The sequence below is a fragment of the Argiope bruennichi genome, chromosome X1, assembly GCF_947563725.1.
Source record: "Argiope bruennichi chromosome X1, qqArgBrue1.1, whole genome shotgun sequence".
NCBI classification, from domain to species: Eukaryota; Metazoa; Arthropoda; class Arachnida; order Araneae; family Araneidae; genus Argiope; species Argiope bruennichi.
This window is the reverse complement of record NC_079162.1, coordinates 109,302,714-109,326,898: the sequence shown is the minus strand read 5'-3', so window position 1 is coordinate 109,326,898 and position 24,185 is coordinate 109,302,714. Positions and strand designations below refer to the sequence as shown.

Below are 24,185 nucleotides of genomic sequence, written 5' to 3'. Positions count from 1 at the left end.
ATTAATCTCTTTTGTATCTGTCAGTGAGTCTTGAATTTTTGAGCTGATGATACGCTAATCTTAAACATGATGATGCGCTATTGTTTTCTTCGTATTTTCAATTCATTCTTTATTTTCTCTTCATATTTCATTTTCACATCTTCTCTACATATTTTCTCATCATTCTGCATTCGGACAATCAATACCTCTAAAGCGGTAAGTACCCCCAATTTTTTTAGTGTATGATATTGGTTAGCCGAGGCCATTTATTTTATTTGTAATTTTTAATAATTTAGTGTTACAAATGCTAGGAATTTAAATTATTCAATTTCGTTTTTATCAAAATATCATTTATGCATATTCTAGAATCATTTGTATGACAAGTTTCATTTACATATATATCCCATGGCTAACATATTAATTTTGAATGTTTTAGTTATATGATTACATGGCTACTATTATATGATCAAATTTATGTAAGAACCTAAAGTTTTCTTATAATTTTCAATAACCTAGTAAAAATTATCTTCTTTGAAACAAACCCAGATTCATTGTGAAAGTTTTGGTATGATATTATGAAGCTGTTTGTTGTGCTTGTGTTTTCAAGTTTTATATAAAAAATATTTTTTTTTTCCTTCTGCAGGTTGTTTTTGTATAATGTAATACTTGCGCAAGAACTTAATCCATTTTTTCGTGAAACGAAATAAATCATGCTCTTTTAAAAAGTACTGTTTCAAGTAGAGAATGTTACTGAAAGAATTTGAAACCGTTAATTGTGTATAGTATTATTGTACCTATACTGTCGATGCACGGTCCCAATATCCAAAGTATGTTTTTGAATTTCATGATTCTAGATTCAATGATCTACACTGTCAGTATACTCAAAAACCCACAGATGTTTTCCTTTATTAATCATTTGTATCCACTGGGGTACAAAATCTTTAACTTCTGTGATTCACTAAGAATAATACCCAATTCCAATTTTTTTTTATATTGATTCAAGCATGAAAGTAATTTGGTTTTCAACTTCTGGAATTGAAAAAATATGCCAAAGTAAATTTTTATCAATTTATAAAGGTTGCAAAGTTTGCTTTTTAGTATTTATTTTGTAAAAGTGGCTGCAATCAAAGTATTAAAAAAAAGATCTAATGAATTCTTGATTTTATATACTATTGCAGAGAATCAAATGTAATTTTATTATTTATTAAAGTGTAATATAGTGCCTTATCCAATCTCAAGGTTAAAATTTTTGCTTGTGGTATTTTTGTCTTAAAGGGAAGCTTTTGTAATGGAAATTTAATCGAAATGGATACATTTAAGACAAGTGTACATAAAAGCCTAAAGGTTTGCACTGGCTTGAAAATGGAGAAGAATGTACAGGTTATTCGTTAATTCCTAATTTGGAAATTTGATAACTAAAACTTTAAAAGTAATAAGTCAACTTTCACATGCAGATTAAAAACAACATAGGAAGTTAAATTTTGCACAAAAAGTATTGGAAGCTGAAACAATCTTAATACCAATAAAATTCTTTCTGGTTATATATGTATATGAACATGTCTCGCATCTCCTTTGAAACAACTGTATCAAAATCAGCCAAATTGTGCACTTTTATTATATAAGACATGAAAAAGTATTCATTTGTCAACATCTTATCAACTTTTCAAAGTATTCATTTGTAAAATATTCATTTGATTCATTATTCATTTATTAAATATTCTTTTGATTAGAAAGTAACAAGTTATTTTTTTATACTGTATCTACCAGTATTTTATTTATTTATTTCAGTATGCATGTTGATATTACTGTTATTTGTCTTAAAGAAGTGGTTTACCATCATTTAAAAGCTAGCTTAAGTAAATTGCTTAAATGGAGACAACTTTTATACTATTTTTATATTTGTGAACAAAATTTGTAGAGCTAATATAAGACATGATTAACTTACAATAAAAATTAGTCCTTAAATTTTTTTTAAATTCGTGATTCAATTGATATTTATCCTTAATTAAAAGTAGACAATAAGAATTTTAGACAATAAATGGTATATTGTCTAAAATTCTTTTGTATTCTCTTGTTTATTTTACTCAAGATTTTTATATTGAAAATATTATCCAAGAAAAGATTTATATCCTAATGACATACGGAAGATCAGCAGATTGAATTGAAACTGTTGACGATGAGTCTAACGACCCTCATGTGATTAATTAGTTAGTTTCTGCAAGTACCATACTATATTTTTCATTCCTGTGTATGCATTTTGATTACTGGGACATTAATAAAATTTTGAATATTATGTTTTTTGTGTATTTTTGATATATCATATCTTTCTAAGTTTATAAATGAAAATTGGTTACATTCCATCATAAGTCTTAGCTTCAAAGGCCTACATACATTTCAAAAATTTCATGCATGAGAAAGTAAAAATTGGAAAGCCATTGATGGATGGTCCAAATTTGATAATATACAGTTTTGATGCTATATCCATGTACTGATATTTATCGATTTAGTTTTATTCTGTATTTATTTCTGTTATGTATTCAGACAGACAACTTCCTCTCAAATGACTCAAAATTTGTTAGAAATCTAGAAATTTGAAAAGATTATATACCAAATTTCATAAGCTTAGTTTAAAGCGTTTTTTGATTTATCATATTCAAATGGACAGACATAATTTCAAAAATGTGCTTTTCTTACTCATGGAATTGTGTAACATAAAAATTCGTCAAGTTCTCTGGTTCGAATTATTTGATGACTGCACAATTTCCTCTTTCACTTTTTCTGAGATCTTAATTAATATTTCTTGATATTTTAAAATGGTAGGTTTTTATCTTTTATCATCAATTTCAGTACTTGAATCTGGTACACTCTGAGCTCCTTCAGATGCAGTTAGTAGAGAAGCTGAAGCTGAAACGAAGGAAAATTTGAATAAAACACAAAATTTATAAATAAAAACACCATCTTGCTGTTTTTGGATATTTAAATATTTAGATAAAAGCAAGAAGACATAAAAGAAGTCTTTCCTTTACAGGCTGATTTATTAATTAATCATTTTTACAGGACTTCATCATAAATAAATTATTTAACTTTTTTGACCAAGAAATCTACGATTGATTGTTAAAATTCGGTATAATGTCTACAAAATCAAGTCTTGGCTTCTTGTATGTAATTGCTTGCTTGATAATAACATATTATCTGATATAATTTTTTTTCCACATAGATCGTTAAGTAATATTATTTGTATTGTCGAATTGCACTGTTATTCTCTAATAATGCTTTATTAAATTGACAACCGAGGCTGTAAGGCATTTACCATGGCATATTTTGGTAACTGAAAATGTATCCGATAATAAGAGTTGTGAAGATAAAAAGGGGAAATCCGTGATTGTTTAATGCTTCTCCCGCACCCAAACACTGAATGGACTTCCAAAATAAAAGCATCGGGACTACATGTTTTAGTTTTCCTCCGTCTCAGATCGCAACTCAAAGCTCGTTTTTTGGTGTAGCTATAGAAAAGCTATCAACTATAATTATTTGCCCATGATATTGAATTATTTTTGGATGTAAAAGTATTGCTAATATATGAAAAACTAATACTTTGGTGATTGAAATTCAATAACTGTGAACTCTTGTGAGATTTATCGGTATAATTTCAAAATTTTAATGAAATAAAATTTTGTTTAAGTAGGGAAGATTGGAAGCTTTTATTATTACTAAAGGGTGTCCCAAAATTAATGCATAATTTGAATTTGCTACTATTAGTGCAGTAAAGTGTTGGCAACCCAATTAAAAACCGTTTGACAGCTGATAGGTTTAGTAAAAATGGAACGTTACCCAATAGAACAACATATTAACGCAAAATTTGAATTAAATAAAAAACACAGTTTTTTTTCCTTGAAATTGTTGTATTTTTATTGAATCGTAAAGATAAGGTTATGTATGGAATAACACAAAGGGCAATTGCCCCCCATAATGATGCTGGCACATACACACTCGTTACTCGAAATTTTCCATGGCGGTTTTGCATAAATGTAGCTGAATTTTGTTGATGCAGCGTTGAATTGAATCCTTCATGCTTGTGGGCTTGTTGGTATAGATTTTTGATTTCAAATTACCCCTTAAAAAGAAATCCAATGGTATTAAATCACATGATCTAGTGGGTCAATTCTCAAATTTTTGAATTGTGGCCGCCAGAATTTTCATTATTTTTGAAATATTATTCAAAAATGAATACACGTTCTAGCGTGTAAGGCTCCATTTTTACTAAAACTGTCATCTGCCAAATGGTTTCCTTAATAATGTCGCTAACACTTTAATGCATGATTGATGGCAAATACAAATCTTGTGTTAATTTTGGGACATCTTTTAGTAGTAAAAATTACTTTAGTTGTAATTATTAGTATAAAATAGCTTTGACTCGAGTGTTTTATTATGTATAACTTGACTGATTTTTCGTAAAAGAATGTATAAATAGCCGAAGTAAATGAGTTACAATTTTCATTATATATTTTTTCCTTACATCTTCCCGAATTGGAGGTTATTTCTAATATTTTCTTATCAGCATATTTTTTAAAATTTTGTGTTTGTTATTGCATTATTTTCTTTTAGTGGGTCACTACTTCATTTTAGTGATTAGTTTGAATTTGAGTGTTCTTGAACATATTAAGTATAGAGAAAATACATTTGTAATGAATCAAAATTTCTAATGTTATTGTGGAGTTGCATCTCAGTAACTATTTGCGAAGAAAAAATAGCATTTCTTCAGCCCTCTGCCAATATACACGATATTTTTCTACTGTAACTTTCTTTATTAAATCTGTGACATCAGACGTGAGATAGTGTTAAAAGGACAATAGCCTCTCTAGAAGGGTACATCATCTAGTTAAAAATATTAATTTAAATTATTTTTATTAACTCTTGATTACTTGTTTTATAAAAAATAAAACTTGTGTAACTGCTGTGGTTGTATTATAGCTATTATTTTCATTGCAAGGACATAGAGTGAAGTTCCCGCTGTATCCACAAGATTCTTAATCTCAATTTATTCTATTTATGTACTTGATGACTTTCTTATTAAATGCCAAGTTAGATGCAACAAATGTAGCTTCATTCAGGGGGTGAAAGGAAGTGGAGGTGGAGCAGCCACACTTCTCATCCTTGCGGAAATGCTTTTTATCTGGAAAATCGTGATGCATCTGAACACCAGAAAAGTGTATAACAATTGAATGCTAATGATAAAATTAACATTTGAGTATCTCTCTATTAAAATTGCCGAGAGAAGAGCCAAGGCATGCTATAAAGGCAGAAAATGTGTCTTTAGCAGGAATTATCAAAATTTTGATTTTAAAGTAAACAAGAATTTGATGTTTTTGCCTTGGTAATTTTTTAAATATTAGAGATGAAATAATTTTCACACTAACAGAAAATACAAAGTTTAGTTATATTAACGTCTCGTTGTAAAGCAACACTAGGGCTATTTTAAGACGGACCTCGTAATTTTGAACCGTGATCAGATGACGAAGATGGCACCTGAGCTCGCACCATATTTTCAATATTATATATTAAAAGAAACCTAACGATGAATGTGATTCTACTAATGAACCTTATATGTATTATGAGTATATTTTATTTATTTGAAACGAGAAACGTCTTAAACGTTTTTTCGTAATTTTGATTTTTTGCATAATCTACTACAATTATCTGATGCATCAGTTCTATGAAAATTTTAGTTGTATTCTCAAATTATTATTAATTTTATTGATGCTTTGTGAAGTCATAACAGCATATTTTGAAATATAATATGCCTTACGAATTTTACTTCATTGAAAGTAAAAAAGTAGGAGTGGTCCCAGCCCCCATGGAACTTCCTTGCATACTCTAATAAAGATGTTATTCTCTAAATCGCTAACATATATATGTGTGTGTGTGTGTGTGTGTGTGTGTGTGTGTGTGTGTGTGTGTGTGTGTGTGTGTGTGTGTGTGTGTGTGTGTGTATCGCTGCAGATTAGCTACCTAATCTGCACATTAACTAGGGTTATCTATGTGGAAGCGAATGTGTCCATCCTCTGAAAGAACTCACGGAACGGTGTTTAAGGTTAAATATAGGTTCTATTGTACATATTTACTGTTTTGGTACTTATTACAGTGTGGGCACCTTATCGTGCTATCACGGTTCACAGCCATTCAACCCGAACGGTTCAGCACCCGCTTTCTCGTCCTATTCAATATTCACTAGAGTTATAGTCTGTGTATTTTCTATAGGCGGTTCAAGGTCACATTTTCTACCTCCTTATTTGTTGTCTGGTAGCAATGCGGTTAAAAATGTGACCTTGAACCGCCTATAGAAAATACACAGACTATAGCGTTCTCCCAGGCGCCGCCTGCGCCATCTCGTGGAGACTGTTACAACCGCTTCTACAGCTCGGCCATCATTCGTGACCACCGGCCTCGGTGGTCCACAGAGACATCACCATACATGGAATACAAGAATTCTGAAAAAGAGAGAAAAAACACAAAACAGTACTTTGCACAGTATAAGTTATATACAGTTTCTAGTTTACAGTTTTGAAAATGCAGCCGACAGATTATCTTTAGGAGTTACTACCCCATGTCTTTATGTGATCAGATGCCATTGAATTGAGATTTGGACGCTCATGGTTTAGAACTTTGCGAACATCATAACGATCATGGGTTTTGACAGCTACCATTTCATAAGGACCGTAGAATTTGGCTCTCAGTTTGAGACCAGTTCCATACTGTGTCCTCTGAATAGCCACCAGGTCACCTTTTTTGTATAGGTGAGGCTTTTTTTCTTTTCTTATTATACACCCTTTTATTCTCTTCTTGGATCTGCCGGATGTTGTCCTTCGCTTCATCTCGAAGCAGTTCACGACAGTTCATGAAGTTGTTGGTGTACTCCTCTTCCAGTATTTCGAGGATTCGTTGCTCATTCTTGGTCTTCATTTCCACATCAGTCCGCACCTTGAACGGAAAAAATTTTTTGCTTTTAGAAGTCGTAGACTTCATGCTCTTTTGCACATATAGCACAAATTCATGGTGATACTTTTTCGTTAAATTGAAACGTTGATATAACTGAACTCATTGATGATAATCTGAAATTATTTCCCAGGTGAACGTCAAAAATATTAAGAACAACTTAATTGATTTACTAATAATTTAACAATAATAATTGTCAAAGTAGTAAACATTTGTCTAATTTGATCTCCAAGATAGAAGAATCTAATGATGTAAAATCTTGCCTAAAAAGTGTTATGGAAAAAAAATTTGTTTCTTTTTTTTTTCCATGCCCCATGAACCATGAAAAAAAAGCAAAAGAAGTGATTGGAATGAATTTATTACCAAAAATAAAAAAGGACAAACACGATTACTTTTCGACATATTCGTGCTGAAGATTCAAGCATTTGTTATAATGGTGGATTACATTTTCCATTCCTTTTTCGATTAATGTTGCCACCCTGCGCCATATGAGGAGAGCCTTAGCGTTTGTCTGAAGCTTCTCAATAGGCTAAAAACTTTGATTTCCTTACCAATTCTTCATTACAAGGAAGTAATGAAAATCTAAGCTACTTTTTCAAAGGAAGGTAATGAGGACGCAAGTCGGTTGCAAAGAAAGATCTGCTTCTAGGATTTAATCGAGTGATTCGACAGAAAGAAAAAAAATGGATGTTCCTAGAATTCCAGGAAAAAAGCTGAGAGATCTGCATGCTAAATTTGTGATTTTGGGCGTTTGAATGTTGAGATACCCCTGCTCCATACACTTTTCTTAAAAGAAAACTCAGAATATCCAGATTGATGAAAAGTTCGAAAGAAATATCAAGACATGTTTCACATCACTGGAGGCAACGTTCTATGATGAGAGGATCAGAAACTTGAGCCACCAAAGCGACAAATGTCTGGATTTTCAAAATTCATAAGGCCAAAATATCAAAAAGTAGTTATAATTGTATATAACTTTTGATAATTCCTTTTGTTCTTTATTATTTTCTTTTTAAATGGAAATCAGAACTTAGAAAAAAAAAAAAAAACTTATACATTTAAAACAAGGTTGATTAATTTGAAAATTTAGCCCCCGAATTTATTTCGTTTCTTTTCTAACTACACTGTAATATGCTGTTTCTGGAAGTTTGAGAATTTAACTATCATTATAGCTCTTTATAGTCGCAATCACTTGTCATTGCTTTTTCTTAATTTAAATCACGTGAATATTACAAATCGGTTGTGATTTGACCTGATTTGCCTGGGAAATGTTAATATACCTAATATTACTATTATAGTAGTTATTGTTTCACTCATGACTGAAAACTGGTAGCTCAGATGTGAGACGTTGTTTGCTAACCATTATGCGTACGGGCGTTTTTAACATTTCACATTCATAGTTTTCAACTTTCAGTCGCAAGTGACTTTTCACCTGTATTTCAGCTACTTTATACTTATAGATCGAAATTAAATTGTTAAAACTAATATAGAAAATTTATTTTAGCAAAAAAGAATGTATCATTGTTTTTTTAAATTATAAAATGACCACTTTATCAAAGTAATAAAAAATAAAGTTTTAATTGGAATAATTATCATGCTATATAAATATTAGATTGGAAGAGGCTATCAAGATGATGTATCGCATTAGAAAATCTTATTGTAATCTGTTGAGTCGTGTGTTCAAGAATGCTGAATTTTCTTTTCTGCTTTGTCCTGAAATTTTAATTATTTAGAGCTTCAACAACAAAAAACATGAAAAGCTTCTATTCCAAGTATAGATTGATATAGAAATCTATTTATATATTTTCTGAATGCATTTTGAAATGGTTGTGTTTTTGATTAATATATTAATAATAACAAAAATAATATTATTAATATATTATACAGTTGCTGATATAATTTTTTGTAATATTCTTTTAAAGGTGTCTTTTTATTGCTCCTGTGAGTAAAACAAAAATGGCTGCAGACAGAATGTCACATTACACATCGGTTTTATTAAAATCTCCATTCCTCTTAATAATATATATATATATTTTTGGTTTGATTCCGATGTTTATGGTAATGTTAAGATCGTAAATGCTGTATGTATTCCTTTCAAAATTCCTTATGCTAATAATATGTTGAAATAATTATCGTATTTTTGATGTGGTAAAATATTATTGTCCTAAAAAAATATTTGGAATTATTTTTTTATTTTTAGAAATTATTTTTTGGCAATTTCTCTGAGATAATTTTATGAATTCTTCAAGTTGAAATGATTATAATATGAATCAGAAGAACAAAATCATATATATTTTCGACTTTAAATTGAGCAATCTAGGTAAAATATATAAATGCTGTAAAATACGTATAAAGTAAAAGACTTTTAAAATTTAATCATTGTGCTTTATTAAATCTTAACTTTCCGTTAAATCCATCCATTTATTCATATAAAGTGCTTGAATTATTAAAAAAAAAAAAATCCTTCAATCATTGGATAGTAGTGATATTTTTATAGTACTAATTTGATTTTTTTTTTTATTTCAGATGATGCTCGGAAATCAACAAAGTAAGTTTTATTGATATATTTAATTTAAAAATGTAATTTTTCCTGTGCATACATAAATTTTTAATTTATAAAATGATACATTTCTAGATTTGCTTAATGCAATGGTCTTAAATTTAAAGAAATTAAAATGAATTATATAATAAATTGAAATATATAAAATATATGTTATTGAATTATAAATATATAAAATATAAATATAAAAAATTGAAATAACTTTTTATTCAAGCTACAGTAATATTTTAAGAAATTACATATGCATATTGTTCAGAAAGAATTTCTACACTTCAATTACATTGCCATAAATTCCATATCCAAACCCTGCAATTCTATTAATTTATAGCATGAGTTTCTCCCTCCGAATCCAGGGCCGATATTTTATCTGTTAGACCGATTACTCGCAATAGAATCCGCCTCTAAATACTCCCACATCAGAATACATTCTACTCTCTGCTTGGTTCAGTGGAAGAATTAGAATAGATAGGGTAAGAAACATGGTACGTGATCTGGAAGACCAGAGCTCACAATTTGAAGAACCTTATTTTTGCTTCTTAGCTCAAAATTCTTTGAATCTTTTTTTGGGGTAATGTAAAGAAAGGATCGCCCATTTATTTGGCGCTACCTCTAAGATTCATAAGCGCGCCAGTTGTGGTATCCGAGTTCCGCAGAGTTATCATTTCATTAATTTTAGTTACAGATGCTTTCAAACATGTCTATGCTGTATTTCCTATTGAAGGTGCCTAATTATGATTTTATTATTTTCTTTTCTTTTAGGAGATGACCCCGAGGCGATATCTAGAGCCTCTTGTATGGAAGGAAAGTACAGACCCGGTACCCTCGTGTGGGCGAAAGTCTTCGGATATCCATAGTAATTTATATTTTCTTTTTCCAAAATAAATTTATAAAAAAGACTGACATATTGCGGATAGCACGAGTTTGTATGTGCTACTTGAAGAAGGGGGAATATGAATCTTTGAATTGGGTTGGGTTTCATTAGTCCCAATTTTTCATTCATTTTGGACAATTAAAATAAATATAAGTATTACCCTTTTCTGAATCCTGTATTTAATTCTATAAAGTCGGCCTTATGTTAAGACGATTAAAGCAATAATCACTCAGTAATCTTTAAAATATTGTTCTTTAAGAGTTGTCGGAAAAATCCTTTATTTAAAATCATTTCTCACTTTTCAAAAATCTTGCTAATACGAACAATGTGCAATCATTTCCAAAAAGTGATATTTGAAAAATTTCTGGTAAAAATTGATATTCTTGCAGAAAAGGATAGTGATTTTTTTAGGTTACTGATGAGCTAACTGAATTTAAAAATACATTTCTAGGCTCTGCGGATTATCTTAAAAGTATCCGCTCCATATATAATTTCTAGGGGAAAAATCTCTTGCTTCCCACAATGCTCTTTTAAAGTCTTATCTCTCCTTCCCCGCCAAAAATGTATTATTACTTGCGATTTTTCACTTTCTAAATGACAGTGAAACTTTTTATAAAATCATCAGGAATCTTTGCATAATATTATCCTGAATCTTTTCTGTACTTCCAGGACTTTTCTCTTGATACTACTTTAGCAAGGGGAAAAAATCGAGTTTGGGGATATTAATCACAAAAAGAATTTAATGGCATTGTTTAAAAATATTCTTAAAACAATAATTAATATTTCTTCCTGTTAGACATCATTTTTGTTTTTTAAAGAACAAGAGAATTCATTTATAAAAAGAATACACTCCTGCTCAAAAAATAAGGAATATATATAAAACTTGGAATAAAACAAAAACTATTTAATAGCTATGCGTGAAAGCTGTACTCGAGGTAAGTGTGGCATTACTGGACAACATATCAAACAATGAGACTTAGCGATACAAAAATGTATATATTACAGCTCCAATTTGTAGGCAGAATGTTCAATGAGAACGCAGCGCTAATAACGAAAATGATACTTTAGATGAAGTGCATCCTTGACAATGGCGACGCTTGTTGGAGCTTATGGAGGGTGCCTGGCTGCACACTGCTGCCTGCAATCCATCTTCTCAACGTATTACACACATACTCTATGAAAGTCGGCTGCGGTGATCCAGCAGCCCACGCCATTTATGGAATGGTTTCACTCTAAATAATTCCGCATCAGTCGTGGTTCTATGCAGGCGAACGTTATCGTCCATAAATATCGCGTCAGTATCTATTGCAGCTATAAAAAGGCGCACAGGAGGTTGTAGGATTTCTTCGCAGTATCGGACAGCTGTGACGGAACCCCCAAAGAATCGACAATGTTTGGAGTTCGATAGCGTATCCCTATCTCCCGCCATATACTGTCTGTCCACGTCAAGAACACTGCTATAAAAAAAAAAAAAAAAATACAGACAATCGTCTATGTTTACGGCGGGCGTTATAGAAACAGGTTTCGGTAGGGACGATCCATTTTGAATGGGTGGAATCGGACAGAAGTTTGGGGGGTATTCTTTTTCTTGGCTTAAATGTGAAGCGATAAAAGAAAACCTGTTGCTCATTCGTCTTCTCGCTTTAGTCGCAGTTGTACGTATCTTTATATTCGCTTAGCTTACTTCTTTTATATTTTTTTAATCTTTTCTTTGGTTAATATTAACTGAATTTCATTATTTAATATTTTTTTTTGTCTCTTAAATTGAGAGAAAGAAAACCGTTGTTTTAACCTTTTGCTCTTAGTGTTAAATATTAATTATGAGAAATTGTATTTATAGTTTTAAAAGAAAAAAGAATTACTTTGAAATTAAAAATAGTGATTCTATTATGCTATATGAAAATATTTAGAGATTAAAACGATTCAATTTCTTTTCTGGAATTGAATGAGTATATGCAATTGTTAAGAAGTAATTCTATTAAATTTTTATTACGAAATATTATTCAACTATATAATGGTATGAAAAAATATTATATTATAGGTAGCGCATTACTTTTTTAAAAAATAAAATGAAGAAAAATAGTCATTTATTCAGGCTTGTTTTCTCGCCTCCCTGTTGTTTCAATAGCTTTCCTTCTAAACTATGATTCCAAGAATCTAAAATTGTATGCACATTAATGTGAGTTAGAAGGATTAAAGTATTTAACGAGATTCCTTTCTACTCAGGTGCACTGATTGTGATAATAAAATGGTAGCAGATAAGTATTCTCAAACGGCGTTGATGGGCTTCGAATAGAAATGTGAAGAATTTTCAACCCCGAAATGATAAAATACATGCAGGAATTTGGATCATTTATTGCTTCGAGCTCATGACTACTGATATACATTCAAAGGAAAGGCTCATTTATCACTCTATGTTTTGAATTGACAGTTCGTGAGAAAAATTTTCTTTGAAATAATTGTATTTTTTTTTCAAGCAGGTGGGAATGAATAAATGATAATCTGGAATACAAAAACAAACGTTTACCGCGTTTTTCGTAGAAAAATGTAAAGCGATGTTGGGCTTATTTAGTTGAGTTCCTTTAAGTCCCGGACATCTGGCACGTGCATGAATGAACACTTGAATTATCTTCAAATTCAGAATACTTTTGCATCTAAACTTTGCGAAATTAATTATGCTGTAAAAAGCTTGTGCATATTGAAAATAAGTTACAAATCAAAGTTTGATTTTTAAAAATCTGAAAATTGATAGTATGGTAATCATTAGTTTTGTGTTTCGGGAAATAGTATATACATCAGAAAAATAAATAAATATAAATTTGGAAAGGTGTCAAGCATATTTAACAATGAACATTATAACAGAATAAAAGCAACCTTTTATAAAAATTATGAAATAATTACGATTACTTATGTTATAGTTTTTATGTTAAATTAGATTACCTCGCGTTTGCTGCGGAGAATTTGATAATAACTTATATAAATTTAAAACAAATGAAATGAAGACGATTAATGTTTTTCATGCATGATTTTACTTCTTAATTATCTTTTATCTTCTTGTGCAATCGTTAGACATATAAATAATTATTCAGTTTTTCTATTCGATTTGTTTTGTTCTTCGTATACATATGACAGGAATATCAGATATTTTCAATATTCCGAGTATGCAAATGATTTTCAGCTTAGTGAATTATTTTTAAAATTTGTTTTCAAGAATTAAATGCAATAATACAAAATATAGCCAATTTGGCGCTAAACGTGGCAACGTAAGAAACTTGAATTAATTTCTACCTCTGTGAAATGAACTTTTCCTACAGTAACCTGTTTCTATAACGCCCGCCGTAAACATAGACGATTGTCTAGCAGTGTTCTTGTCGTGGACAGACAGTACTTGTCCTTTGTGAATTGTTTCGGATGTTAAATCGAGGTTCATCCTTAAAGAGTACGTGGGCGCAATGCAACCGCGCTCTGAAGACAAAGGCATACAAACGGCAGGTCGCCGTGCTAACTGTCCGCCTTCATGCAGTTTGAGCGATACAATTTGGCGGAACATAGTCTTTCCTGCTGCAGCTGGGAACTGCGATGCCAGCTGTTACTCTGTTAGTAACATTCGGCGTCAGGTACATTGCAATAGGTCATCTTCTGGTGTTTTGATCTCTTTGATAATGGTTCCACAGACTATGGATTTCACAACGAGGCACAGTCAGTTCTCTTGCAATAGCAGATTGTCTTGCACCGGCTTGTAACATACTGCCCGCCCTCCAATGCATCTAATCTTGCAAATTGTTCTTCTACTGATGTTTTCCACTTTAACTACTTTTACTATCTCTGATTTCGAGGAATTATCGCTGATTACGAACTGAAGCATACATCCAGTAAACCCCTTTTTTAAGGTGTTACGGTGTGATTGTGGAATTGCGTTTTATGCTAATTTTGGTTACCTATTTCCATTCGGCGATGCAACTTCTGTCTCATATGTAATTTGTGTGTTTTAATTCACCGATTTGCATGTATATCTCGTTTGTTGTTTCTTTTTTGAGCAGGTGTGTATATTGTTTGCTTCAACATTTTAAAACTTCCGCATGATTTCGCATACGAGAAGGAGATTAAATTGGATTTCATGAAATCCTACTAGAATCTGCTTCTGTATGGGTTATGGTTACGGTGTTATACTTACTAATTAAATGACATCGTTAGAATTTCTCTTTTTATGCTTTTATTATTTGTAAGGTGAAGAGTAAAATGAAAATTTGACGATAGTATAGACTTTTGGTACAGCCACTAAGAATTTATCATAAAGCCTCTATCTTTCATTGTGAAACAAATTAGTTGTTGAAAATCTGAGAGCTTTGATGAATATACTTTAAATTTTACAGTTGGCCCGCAGTGATCGAGGGTGATCCTGATGAAGGCACCTACAGCAAAGACCTCACAACATCACCGGTATGTTCATTAAAAAATCTTGGATTTCGATAAGATAATCCTTCTATCAGTTTTAGAATATATTTTTTGTTTGCATTAAAATGGATAATATTCTAGATGTAGAATCATCTGAAACTAAATTCCAGGAATCCATATATTTTTTTTTATCTTGTGTGCTTATACTGTTGAATGTATTAGTTGAATATATTATTAGACGGAATCATAAAAGAGATCAAATCATAACCAACTAAATTTGTTAGTATAAGAAAAAGGAAATTTAGGGTGGTGATTGAACCGAAAATTAGGGATATCAGGGAAAAGTTGGAAATTTTATTGATCTGGGAAAAGTCAGACATTTTTCAGGTATATTAAATTGGGCAGTTAACGTTTGAAAATACACCCAGAAAACATGCTGACGAGAACACTTCTCGCCAAATTGTGTGCGATCGTCGATATCGCACTATATCTTCCTATATATCAAAAACAATATGAGCAATTCAGAGATCAATATGAAGCGTATAAAGAAAAAGGGGGGGGGGGACTACAACCGGCTACTCCAACTCTCCCTACGCCAAACAGAAAAATATGAATTACCGGATCCCCGCAACAGCAACACTGGCAGGAACTATGGTTGAGTCCTCATCATAGATTTTTAAATACTTCTTGAATGATGTATAGAAATTCATCCGAATTAGAATACTTTTTAAAAACATGTAAAAGAAAATTTAAATATTGGCATAAAATATGTAACAGTGATTTTTATACATCATCAGTACTATGGTTGGCAGTGTGGTGATAAACGAAACACTTTTCTTTATAATATAATTTCGTTTTCAATGTAATGTAGATTACTCCTTAGCGGAAAAAAATTATAATATTCGCATTAAAATGATTTATTTTAACTGATTCTTGTCTTTTTTTTTATAAATTATTTTTTTCTTTAAGACATTTTTAATTCTAATGCGAAAAAAAGCCACTTTTAAATAAAGTTTTTAATTATTTTTATTTTTTGTTTATTTATCTTATGCTAAAAATTATTTTAGAGGTACATAAAAAAGAAAGGAAATTATTGGTTTTGTAGACTCGAAAATATAATAATTCATACATTTTCTATAAATTTTATTTTAAAAAAATGCCGCTTATCTAAAAAGTTTATCTAAAAAAAATAACATATAAACGAAATTTTTGAAAATAAAGGAAATGGTGAAAAAGGTTTGTATCCTGTCTTTTGACTGTCAGTTAACTATATCCCCATGGGAAATGTCTACATGTTACTTTTATTGTAACTTTATTTTATTTTTTCAGAGAAAGTTTTAATGAGACAAACAAACATCGCTTATATTAAAAAGATCATAAAATCTCATTAAAGATTTATTTGTAAAATGAAAGTGTCTTCAGTTTATAAGTGTTAAATTTTAAAATAAATACTACATTTTTTTTAAAAAAATTCTATTGTAATTTTCTTAGCTGTATTTCATACAAATTTTTTTTACAAATTGGTATCTTGTATAAGTCAGGCATAGCAAATTGCGGTGTTTGTGGCCCTTAGAACTATATCATTTTAGAAGTTAAAAGAACTTAAAACTTATATATAGTTAATATATTATTTTGATAATATAAATAATAATTATATGTAAGAACCTTAATATTTTCATATTTATAAATAAACTTACTTATCTATTTATATAATTTTCGAAAAAATCTGTCTTTTGTTGCTTAACGGTTCAAATATACAATTTAAAAATAAAAAGTCATTATAACGGCATTAGTAAAAATGCTACTATTTATGCCTTGCTCATTCATTAAGTCAAGCTGAGTCTATTATACAGCTAGCATAGTACATAAAATTAGTTTTCATTAATTTAACATATAAGATAAAAATTCCCAAGTTATATATTACTGATGTCAATCGCAATATTAAAACACATTAAAAAAATCGCTAATTTATATAAAGTGTGATTGACTTAATTTATTTATTTGTGCTAAAGTTTTAATTCAGATATTTTCTTCAAATCATTTATTTATTAGAGTAAAGCTTTTTCAAAAAATATTAAAAAAAAAAAAAAATGTTATTTTTTAAAAAATTTTCTTTAGTTCTATATTTTACCAATACATGGCGTCAAAAAAGTATATGCCAATAGAAATCATGTCATAAGCAATTAGAAATTATCTTCATGGGATATTGATATTGTTCAATGCGAAGTCACTGAAGTCGAGAAATCACTACCAATGACCAATCAATGACTTTACACTTGGAAACACTATCTGTGAATAATCCCAATTACCATGAAATTCGGTTTCGAATGATTTCAAAGATTCTGTAATTCTAAGAATAGCTGGTACGTTCACTTTTCAAACCACTCGCATATTTCTTCCTTATCCGTTATAACTTCAATTAAAGGAAAGGGAAATTATGGCTCAACTTCTGTTTTTGGCGTTCCCTGTCCTCATGCAGGGGACACCCTTTCTTTTCCTTCTTCAAACTCCTTCTTTTGGAAGTGTCAATCTGATTTCTGTCAGCAGATGTTCTCTGTGGGGATTTGAATTCTCTGACAATGATTGATGGCTCCGTTGATTAATTCTGTGGGAGCTCAGAAAGATTGAACTGAGGAAACTTTAAGCTGACCAGATAAAACATTTTCCAGAAAAAGAATGCCATTAAATAACACTATTTTTTAATGCGTTTATATATGCGTTGCGATTGATATCATGAACATTTTAATTCATTTTAAGCATAAGATATATATAAAACCTTCTGTCTGTTTTAGTAAATGATTAAAGAAAACTTTTTATACTTATCATTTATTGATATAAATAAAATGAGGATAGGAATCGGAAGGATAGTATAGGAGGATAGGAATCTTAGATGGTATACCTTTTCTGTCTATAAATTAAACCAAATTATATTATCAGCTGATTTAATTTTGTTCGAATAGCTTCCAATTTCGTATTTAACTCATCAGATTTATTAAAGTTTTCTTAATGCTCTGCAAAAACCAAACTTCGGAATTGTTTAACTTATATATTAAACTAGTGTAAACTAATTTTATGTACTATGCGAGTTATGTAGGGGTATCTTATAGACTCAGCTTTGTTTTTACACTTAAAGAATAAGCAAGCCATAGAGAATATCATTTTTACTAATATCTTTATAACGTTATTTTTATTTATAAATTGTATATTTGAACATTTAAGCAACAGGAGACAGAAAATCCGCACGTGATAATTGTAAGCGGCGTTATATATATATATATATATATATATATATATATATATATATATATATATATATATATATATATATATATATATATAAATGATATTTAAGTATTACCGTTTGCCAATAATGAAGAATTACAGAAACTATGTAAGAGAGTGATCTGCAGTTAATTATTGGCAAAAAACTAATGCACAAATATCTGAAAAAAAAGTAAAATCAAAATTTGACGTACTTATAAAATTATGGTGATAAAAGCAGATCAAATTTCATATATTTACTGTGTTTGTAGGTATATACTGTGTTTTTGAGTTGTGTTGACTTTCATGTCAGCGAAAGTATACACTGAAAAACAGCTACAGATAATCTTTTGGCGGATAGGATTCCAAACTTGAAGTGGATCTAAATGCGATATCAAACCCATGTACTAAATTTTAACTATCCCTTTCTTTTGTAATTATCGTGTTCACACGTAATCGGATTGATAACTTCCTATGATTGGATTTCAGTTAATATATATATATATATGTGTGTGTGTGTGTGTGTGTGTGTGTATATATATCTATCTATCTATATATATATATAATATTTAATATACTAGCCGCCTTTGGCGACCAGCAGGTTCGCCAATCTTAATGCTTCTTTAAAATTTTAATAATTAAATATTTTATATAATTCCTACTTTAATAGCTTCTTCATTAAAATATTTTAAAACTTCAAATTTCAATTCACTCATAATATTATAAAGGCCTTCAGTCATAACGTAATCTGTATCTCTCTAATTTTCTGTCAGCTCCCGTAGAATTTATGCTTTAAATTAAAGTGGAAATGATTAATCTGCAATTAATCTAATAATATTTTTTACTGAAACAAAGCATTTTTTTAATAATATGATTACTGAAAACTGAGTCACTGAGCATTTAAACCTTATGGGCACTAAAGAATATCTTTCTTAATTTATGTAATATCTCAAGAATTTGTCAACATAATTTTTTCAGATTCATCATGATCAGGTCTATTACAATTAACAATGTTTAATTTTAAATGCATCAAACACTAAGAAAATAAACAGAATCGTTTAAAATAATCGGTCGAAAACAGTTAAAAAAATTACTTAAAAAACGATGAACTTAAACTAACATAAATACAATTTAATTACAAAAGCATACAACTAACCTAAAAATAATTTAAATCTAGTGCGCTTCCGTTGAAAATAGATGCAAATATTTAGAACACAATGCGCATGCGTGAATTTTCAACGCCAGTTACGGTAACGCAAATGCGTGAATTTTTCTACGCCAGTTGGGGTAACGCTATGCAGATTAGAAATTTTTAATTTCCTTTATTCTCTTTTATTTTAATTCAAAAGTACTTCAGAATGAATCTGAAAGATCGATTCATTAACAACGTTTAATTAAAAATGCATCAAGCATTAAGAAAATAAACAGAATCGTTTGAAATAATCGGCCGAAAAATGTTAAGCCTAAGCCTCATGAGCGTGGGAAAAAAATGCTGAAGCCTTGCTCATTTGGAGGTGGGAAAATGAAAAGGTTTTTTGGCGGGAAAGTTAGTTTTTAATTAATAATTAAAATTCTAATTAAAATTTCAAAAAAAGGGACCCCAGGTACACATTTCCGACCTCCAAGATATACACGTACCAAATTTGGTAGCTGTAGGTCAAATGGTCTTTTCTGTAGAGCGCCAACACACACTCACTCATCGAGCTTTATATAAGTATAGATAGATATAGTGCATTCAAATATGTAATGTCATATATGTTTTTTTTATTACAATGCAAAATATAATTTTATTTTTTTGTTTCATAGCCTTTAACCCAACAACCTAAATTTAATGTGCTGTATTTAGCACCATATGCTAAAGGAAGTGAAGAACCACTATATTACAGGGCCCGAATCATGCAAATACAGTCTACTAAAGTTTCTGTAAGCATATTTCTACTCAAACATTTTTCCTTTTTATAATGCTATTAAATGTTTTGAAATTCACGATTTTTTAAAATCCTTTTTATAGGTTTTTTATGTGGATTTTGGCAATGTGGAATGTATTGATATTTCTGAGTTATGACCGATTCCGAAAACATCACCCGATGTACTGAATACAGAATGTTTGGTGTGTAAGAAATATATATTTATATTTAATACTAGCCGCCTTTGGCGACCAGCCGGTTCGCCAATCTTAATGTTCATTAAAATTTTAATAATTAAATATTTTATGCAATTCCTACTTTAATAGCTCTTTCATCAAAATATTTTAAAACAACAAATTTTGATAGTCATATAATTCATTCATAATATTATAAAGGCCTTCAGTCATAACGTAATATGTATCTCTCTAATTTTCTGTTAGTTCCCGCAGAATCTATGCCTTAAATTAAAGTGGAAAGGATAAATCTGCAATTAATATAATAATATTTTTACTGAAGCAAAGTATTTTTTATAATTTGATTACTGAAAACAGAGTCACTGAGCGTTTAAACTTTATGGGCGCTAAAGAATATCTTTCATAATTTATGTAATATCTCAAGAATTTGTCAACAAAATTTTCTCAGATTCATCATGAGCAGATCGATTCATTAAGAATGTTTAATTTTAAATGCATCAAACACTAAGAAAGCTAAACGAATCATTTAAAATAATCGGTTGAGAACAGGTTAAAAAAATCTATTTAAAAAACGTACTTAAAACTATAAGCATGTACAAAAAATATATAACTACCTTAAATACAATTTAATTACAAAAGCATACAACTAACCTAAAAATAATCCGTTGATAATAGATGTCCACAACCAGAACACAATGCGCATGCGTGAATTTTCATCGCCAGTTACGGTAACGCAAATGCGTGAATTTTTCTACGCCAGTTGGGGTAACGCTATGCAGATTAGAAATTTTTAATTTCCTTTATTCTGTTTTATTTTAATTCAAAAGTACTTCAGAATGAATCTGAAAGATCGATTAATTACCCATATTTAATTTTAAATGCATCAAACATCGAGAAAATAAACAGAATCGTTTGAAATAATCTGGCAAAAATTTTTAACCCTAACCTCATTAGCGTGCGAAAAAAACTGAAGCCTCACTCATTTGGCGGTGGGGAAAATGAAAAGGTTTTTTGGCGGGAAAGTTAGTTTTTAATTAATAATTAAAATTCCAACTAAAAATTCAAAAAAAGGGACCCCAGGTGCACATTCCCGACCTCCAAGGTATACATGTACCAAATTTGGTAGCTGTAGGTCAAACGGTGTGGTCTGTACAGCGCCAACACACACACACATTGAGCTTTATATAAGTATAGATATAAATAGGGTATGGAACTCTGAAAGTCATACATCAAACATGAACATCATCCGCCAAGCTCAAAACTTTTTTTCTATTCTTCTGACAGACCAACGGATAGCCCTACAGACAGCCAGATATATTTCCATATATGTGTTAGAATAACTCCAGACTATTTGAAACCTGGACCGACAAAATATTTAATAAGAATTATTTTCATGATTACAGTATTTTCTCTTTAAAAGAAAATAAGAGTGATTTTTTTCTAATTTTAGTTGGAATTTTAAACGTTTGCTGCTTTCAAACAACGTATCCAATTTTAGCGTTTAAAGTATTATAAGATAGAAGCTCTCATGCCTGTTGTTTTCAATAGGATACATTAATAAAAAAATTGTAAAGACAATTTACAACATAATACGACTGCTGATGAAAAATAATTTTAAAAATAAATTGATTATTTTTTTCATTCACAACACGTTAGTGTTTTGTTTGTACGATAAATAATACTAGCTTCCATTTTGATGTGTTGATTTTAAAATTATTTGAAAAACAAGATATTTAGGTCTATATTACGATATTCTCAGATTTTTCTCAATTTAAACCTAATGTTGCAAATTAGCAACAAGGTTTCCTTCGCCAGAAACTATGCTCAAAAACAAAATAGGGCGTTTCAAAAATTTTGCTTTTTCAAGAAATTTATTATTATAGATAGTATGGGCCCTTGATAAGAATTTTTTAAAATTCTCTATGAATATCGAAGTAAAGCCCTATAAAATGAATAGGTTAACTCTTTAAATTCTGAAAATATTGAAATAGTGTATTGTCGTTGAGAATTCGTAAGTGTACGAAACCTCAAAGCATCAAGAAACAAATCAGATGATTTTTTACGAAAAATTATCACCACAAGCGTAAAATAATTTTACCTGTGTGAATATTTTGTATAAAAAGGCTCTATGCTGTTTTGTTCTTAACATTTGCATACGCATCACCTTTCTACTGAATTGTGTGTTCATTGTACTGATCACAATAACCCATTTGCTTCAATTTCATGGCTAGCTGCTTAAAATTTACTTTGTTACTTAAGTTTTGCACACCAGTGTGTTTAGCCTTATTCTGTATTTATCTGGTTAAAATTATTTTATTCTGCCTTTATTGGGTTATCATTATTTTATTCTGCATTTATCGGGTTAACATTATTTTATTCTGTATTTATCAGGTTAACATTATTTTATTGTATTTATCGGGTTATTCGGACTGCTTGACTGACAACTTCCTCTCAAATGACTTCTTTCGAAATTTGTTAGATATCTAGAAATTTGAAAAGATAAAAATTTGAAAAGATCATATACCAAATTTCATATGCTTAGTTCAAAGTGTTTTGGATTTATCATATTCAAATGGACAGACATAATTCCAAAAAGGTGCTTTTCTTACCCATGGAAATGTGTAAGATGAAATTTGTCAAATGGGGTCAATTCACGGTCACGTGTCATGTACCAAACAAACCGCTTCTGTTCAATTTTCAATCGTTCTGCGCATGTCGTGATGTCTGTCGATAACGTTGATGAAACCATCGTTTTGTAAATATTACGCTAGCCGATCAATTATGAAAAACTTCTGATTTTTTAAAAAGAAGATATTATTTTGAATTATTTAATCCAAATTTTCGTAGTTATATAATTTTATTTTTTATATTAAAATTTTAATTAGTATTTTCAATGAAATTATTGTTTTTGCATAATTAATTACCATCGCTTTTTAATTCGTTTGGGGCCACTTTATTTTTTCCTTTCCATATCCCTTCCTTTTTTATCCAAAGGATACATTTTGACAAACGACTATGGCAGTGTTTTTGAAAAATTACATATGTTCGTTTTTACATATTATTTAAATATTATTGAATGTTGAATCTTATGAATATAGTTCTTTTAAAAAATAATTATTACTCTTAGATAAGTTAATATTTTAAAGCTTACTAATTAAATTATTACATTTTTTTTCTTATGTAATTATTTTTATTAATATTGAGACTTTGATGTTTTATGTTTGCTCAGAGGAAAGAACATGAAACTCAAATTAGTATATACTGAATAAATTATGTTTACAATTTCAAATTATAAAATATAAAAGGCATAGATACCTTTTTTTAAATCTATGCAACTTAATGAATCAGTTATTTCATTTTAATTTATAGAAATCATTAAAGGAAAACAAACTGTATCAAATTTTCATAATTTTTATTTACACATTACAAAAAAAATATAGATAAAATATATATGATAATTATTTGGAAAAATAGGATCAAATGGATGTTTTAATACACTCACTAATTCAAAAAAACTATTTACTATTTATCAACATCTATTTTTCTAGACACTTAGAAATAATATAAACACAGTATTACAAGAATGTCAATGTAAAGGATAAAATCAGTTTTATTCAACAGAAACATCCTAGATATTAAACAACATTTTTTTTATCACCAATATACTTTTAAAGCAGAACATTTACGAATTTTTTTAATGCTAAAGTTACATTGATAAAACTTACATTGAATGAATATCATAAAATAAAACAAAAACATATAATACAGTAAATTTAATAAACAAGAATAAGGTCATGATAAACATATATATATATATAGAGAGAGAGAGAATTAAAATAGGATATAAAGAGTAGTTGAAAGAAACACTTTTATGCTTTTACAGAATTTTATAATTCAAGATTGATATGTTAAAGAAATAGAAAAAAAAAAAGAAAAAAAAGAGTCCAATATTTTTTGGAATGAATTTCTTTCTTTCTTACAGAATCCTAAAGTTCTTGTAGCTCATTTTGCAAATTGCTGATCCT

The 24,185-nt window shown here is 29.6% G+C and overlaps 1 protein-coding gene across 2 annotated transcripts; it reads left to right on the top strand.

The window, feature by feature from the left end:
- The first annotated feature begins 58 nt into the window (after positions 1-58).
- LOC129958059 (uncharacterized) lies at positions 59-24,185 on the top strand. 2 transcript variants are annotated; one of them, XM_056070224.1, is made up of 7 exons: positions 59-195; positions 9,499-9,520; positions 10,292-10,385; positions 14,777-14,843; positions 19,866-19,982; positions 20,071-20,173; positions 24,143-24,185. In XM_056070224.1, the coding sequence occupies exons 1-6, from the start codon at positions 67-69 to the stop codon at positions 20,122-20,124; spliced, it is 483 nt and encodes a 160-aa protein (XP_055926199.1). In that variant the 5' UTR covers positions 59-66; the 3' UTR covers positions 20,125-20,173; positions 24,143-24,185. The 2 variants fall into 2 exon arrangements, with proteins under 2 accessions (XP_055926199.1, XP_055926198.1); XM_056070223.1 differs by having other exon boundaries at positions 20,071-20,169; positions 24,143-24,182.

Excerpts from the sequence above, each read along its gene's own strand:
- LOC129958059 (XM_056070224.1), top strand. The coding sequence starts at position 67 with ATGATGATGCGCTATTGTTTTCTTCGTATTTTCAATTCATTCTTTATT. Across the intron at positions 196-9,498 it reads CAATCAATACCTCTAAAGCG|ATGATGCTCGGAAATCAACA; the intron begins GTAAGTACCCCC and ends TTTTTATTTCAG. Across the intron at positions 9,521-10,291 it reads GATGCTCGGAAATCAACAAA|GAGATGACCCCGAGGCGATA; the intron begins GTAAGTTTTATT and ends CTTTTCTTTTAG.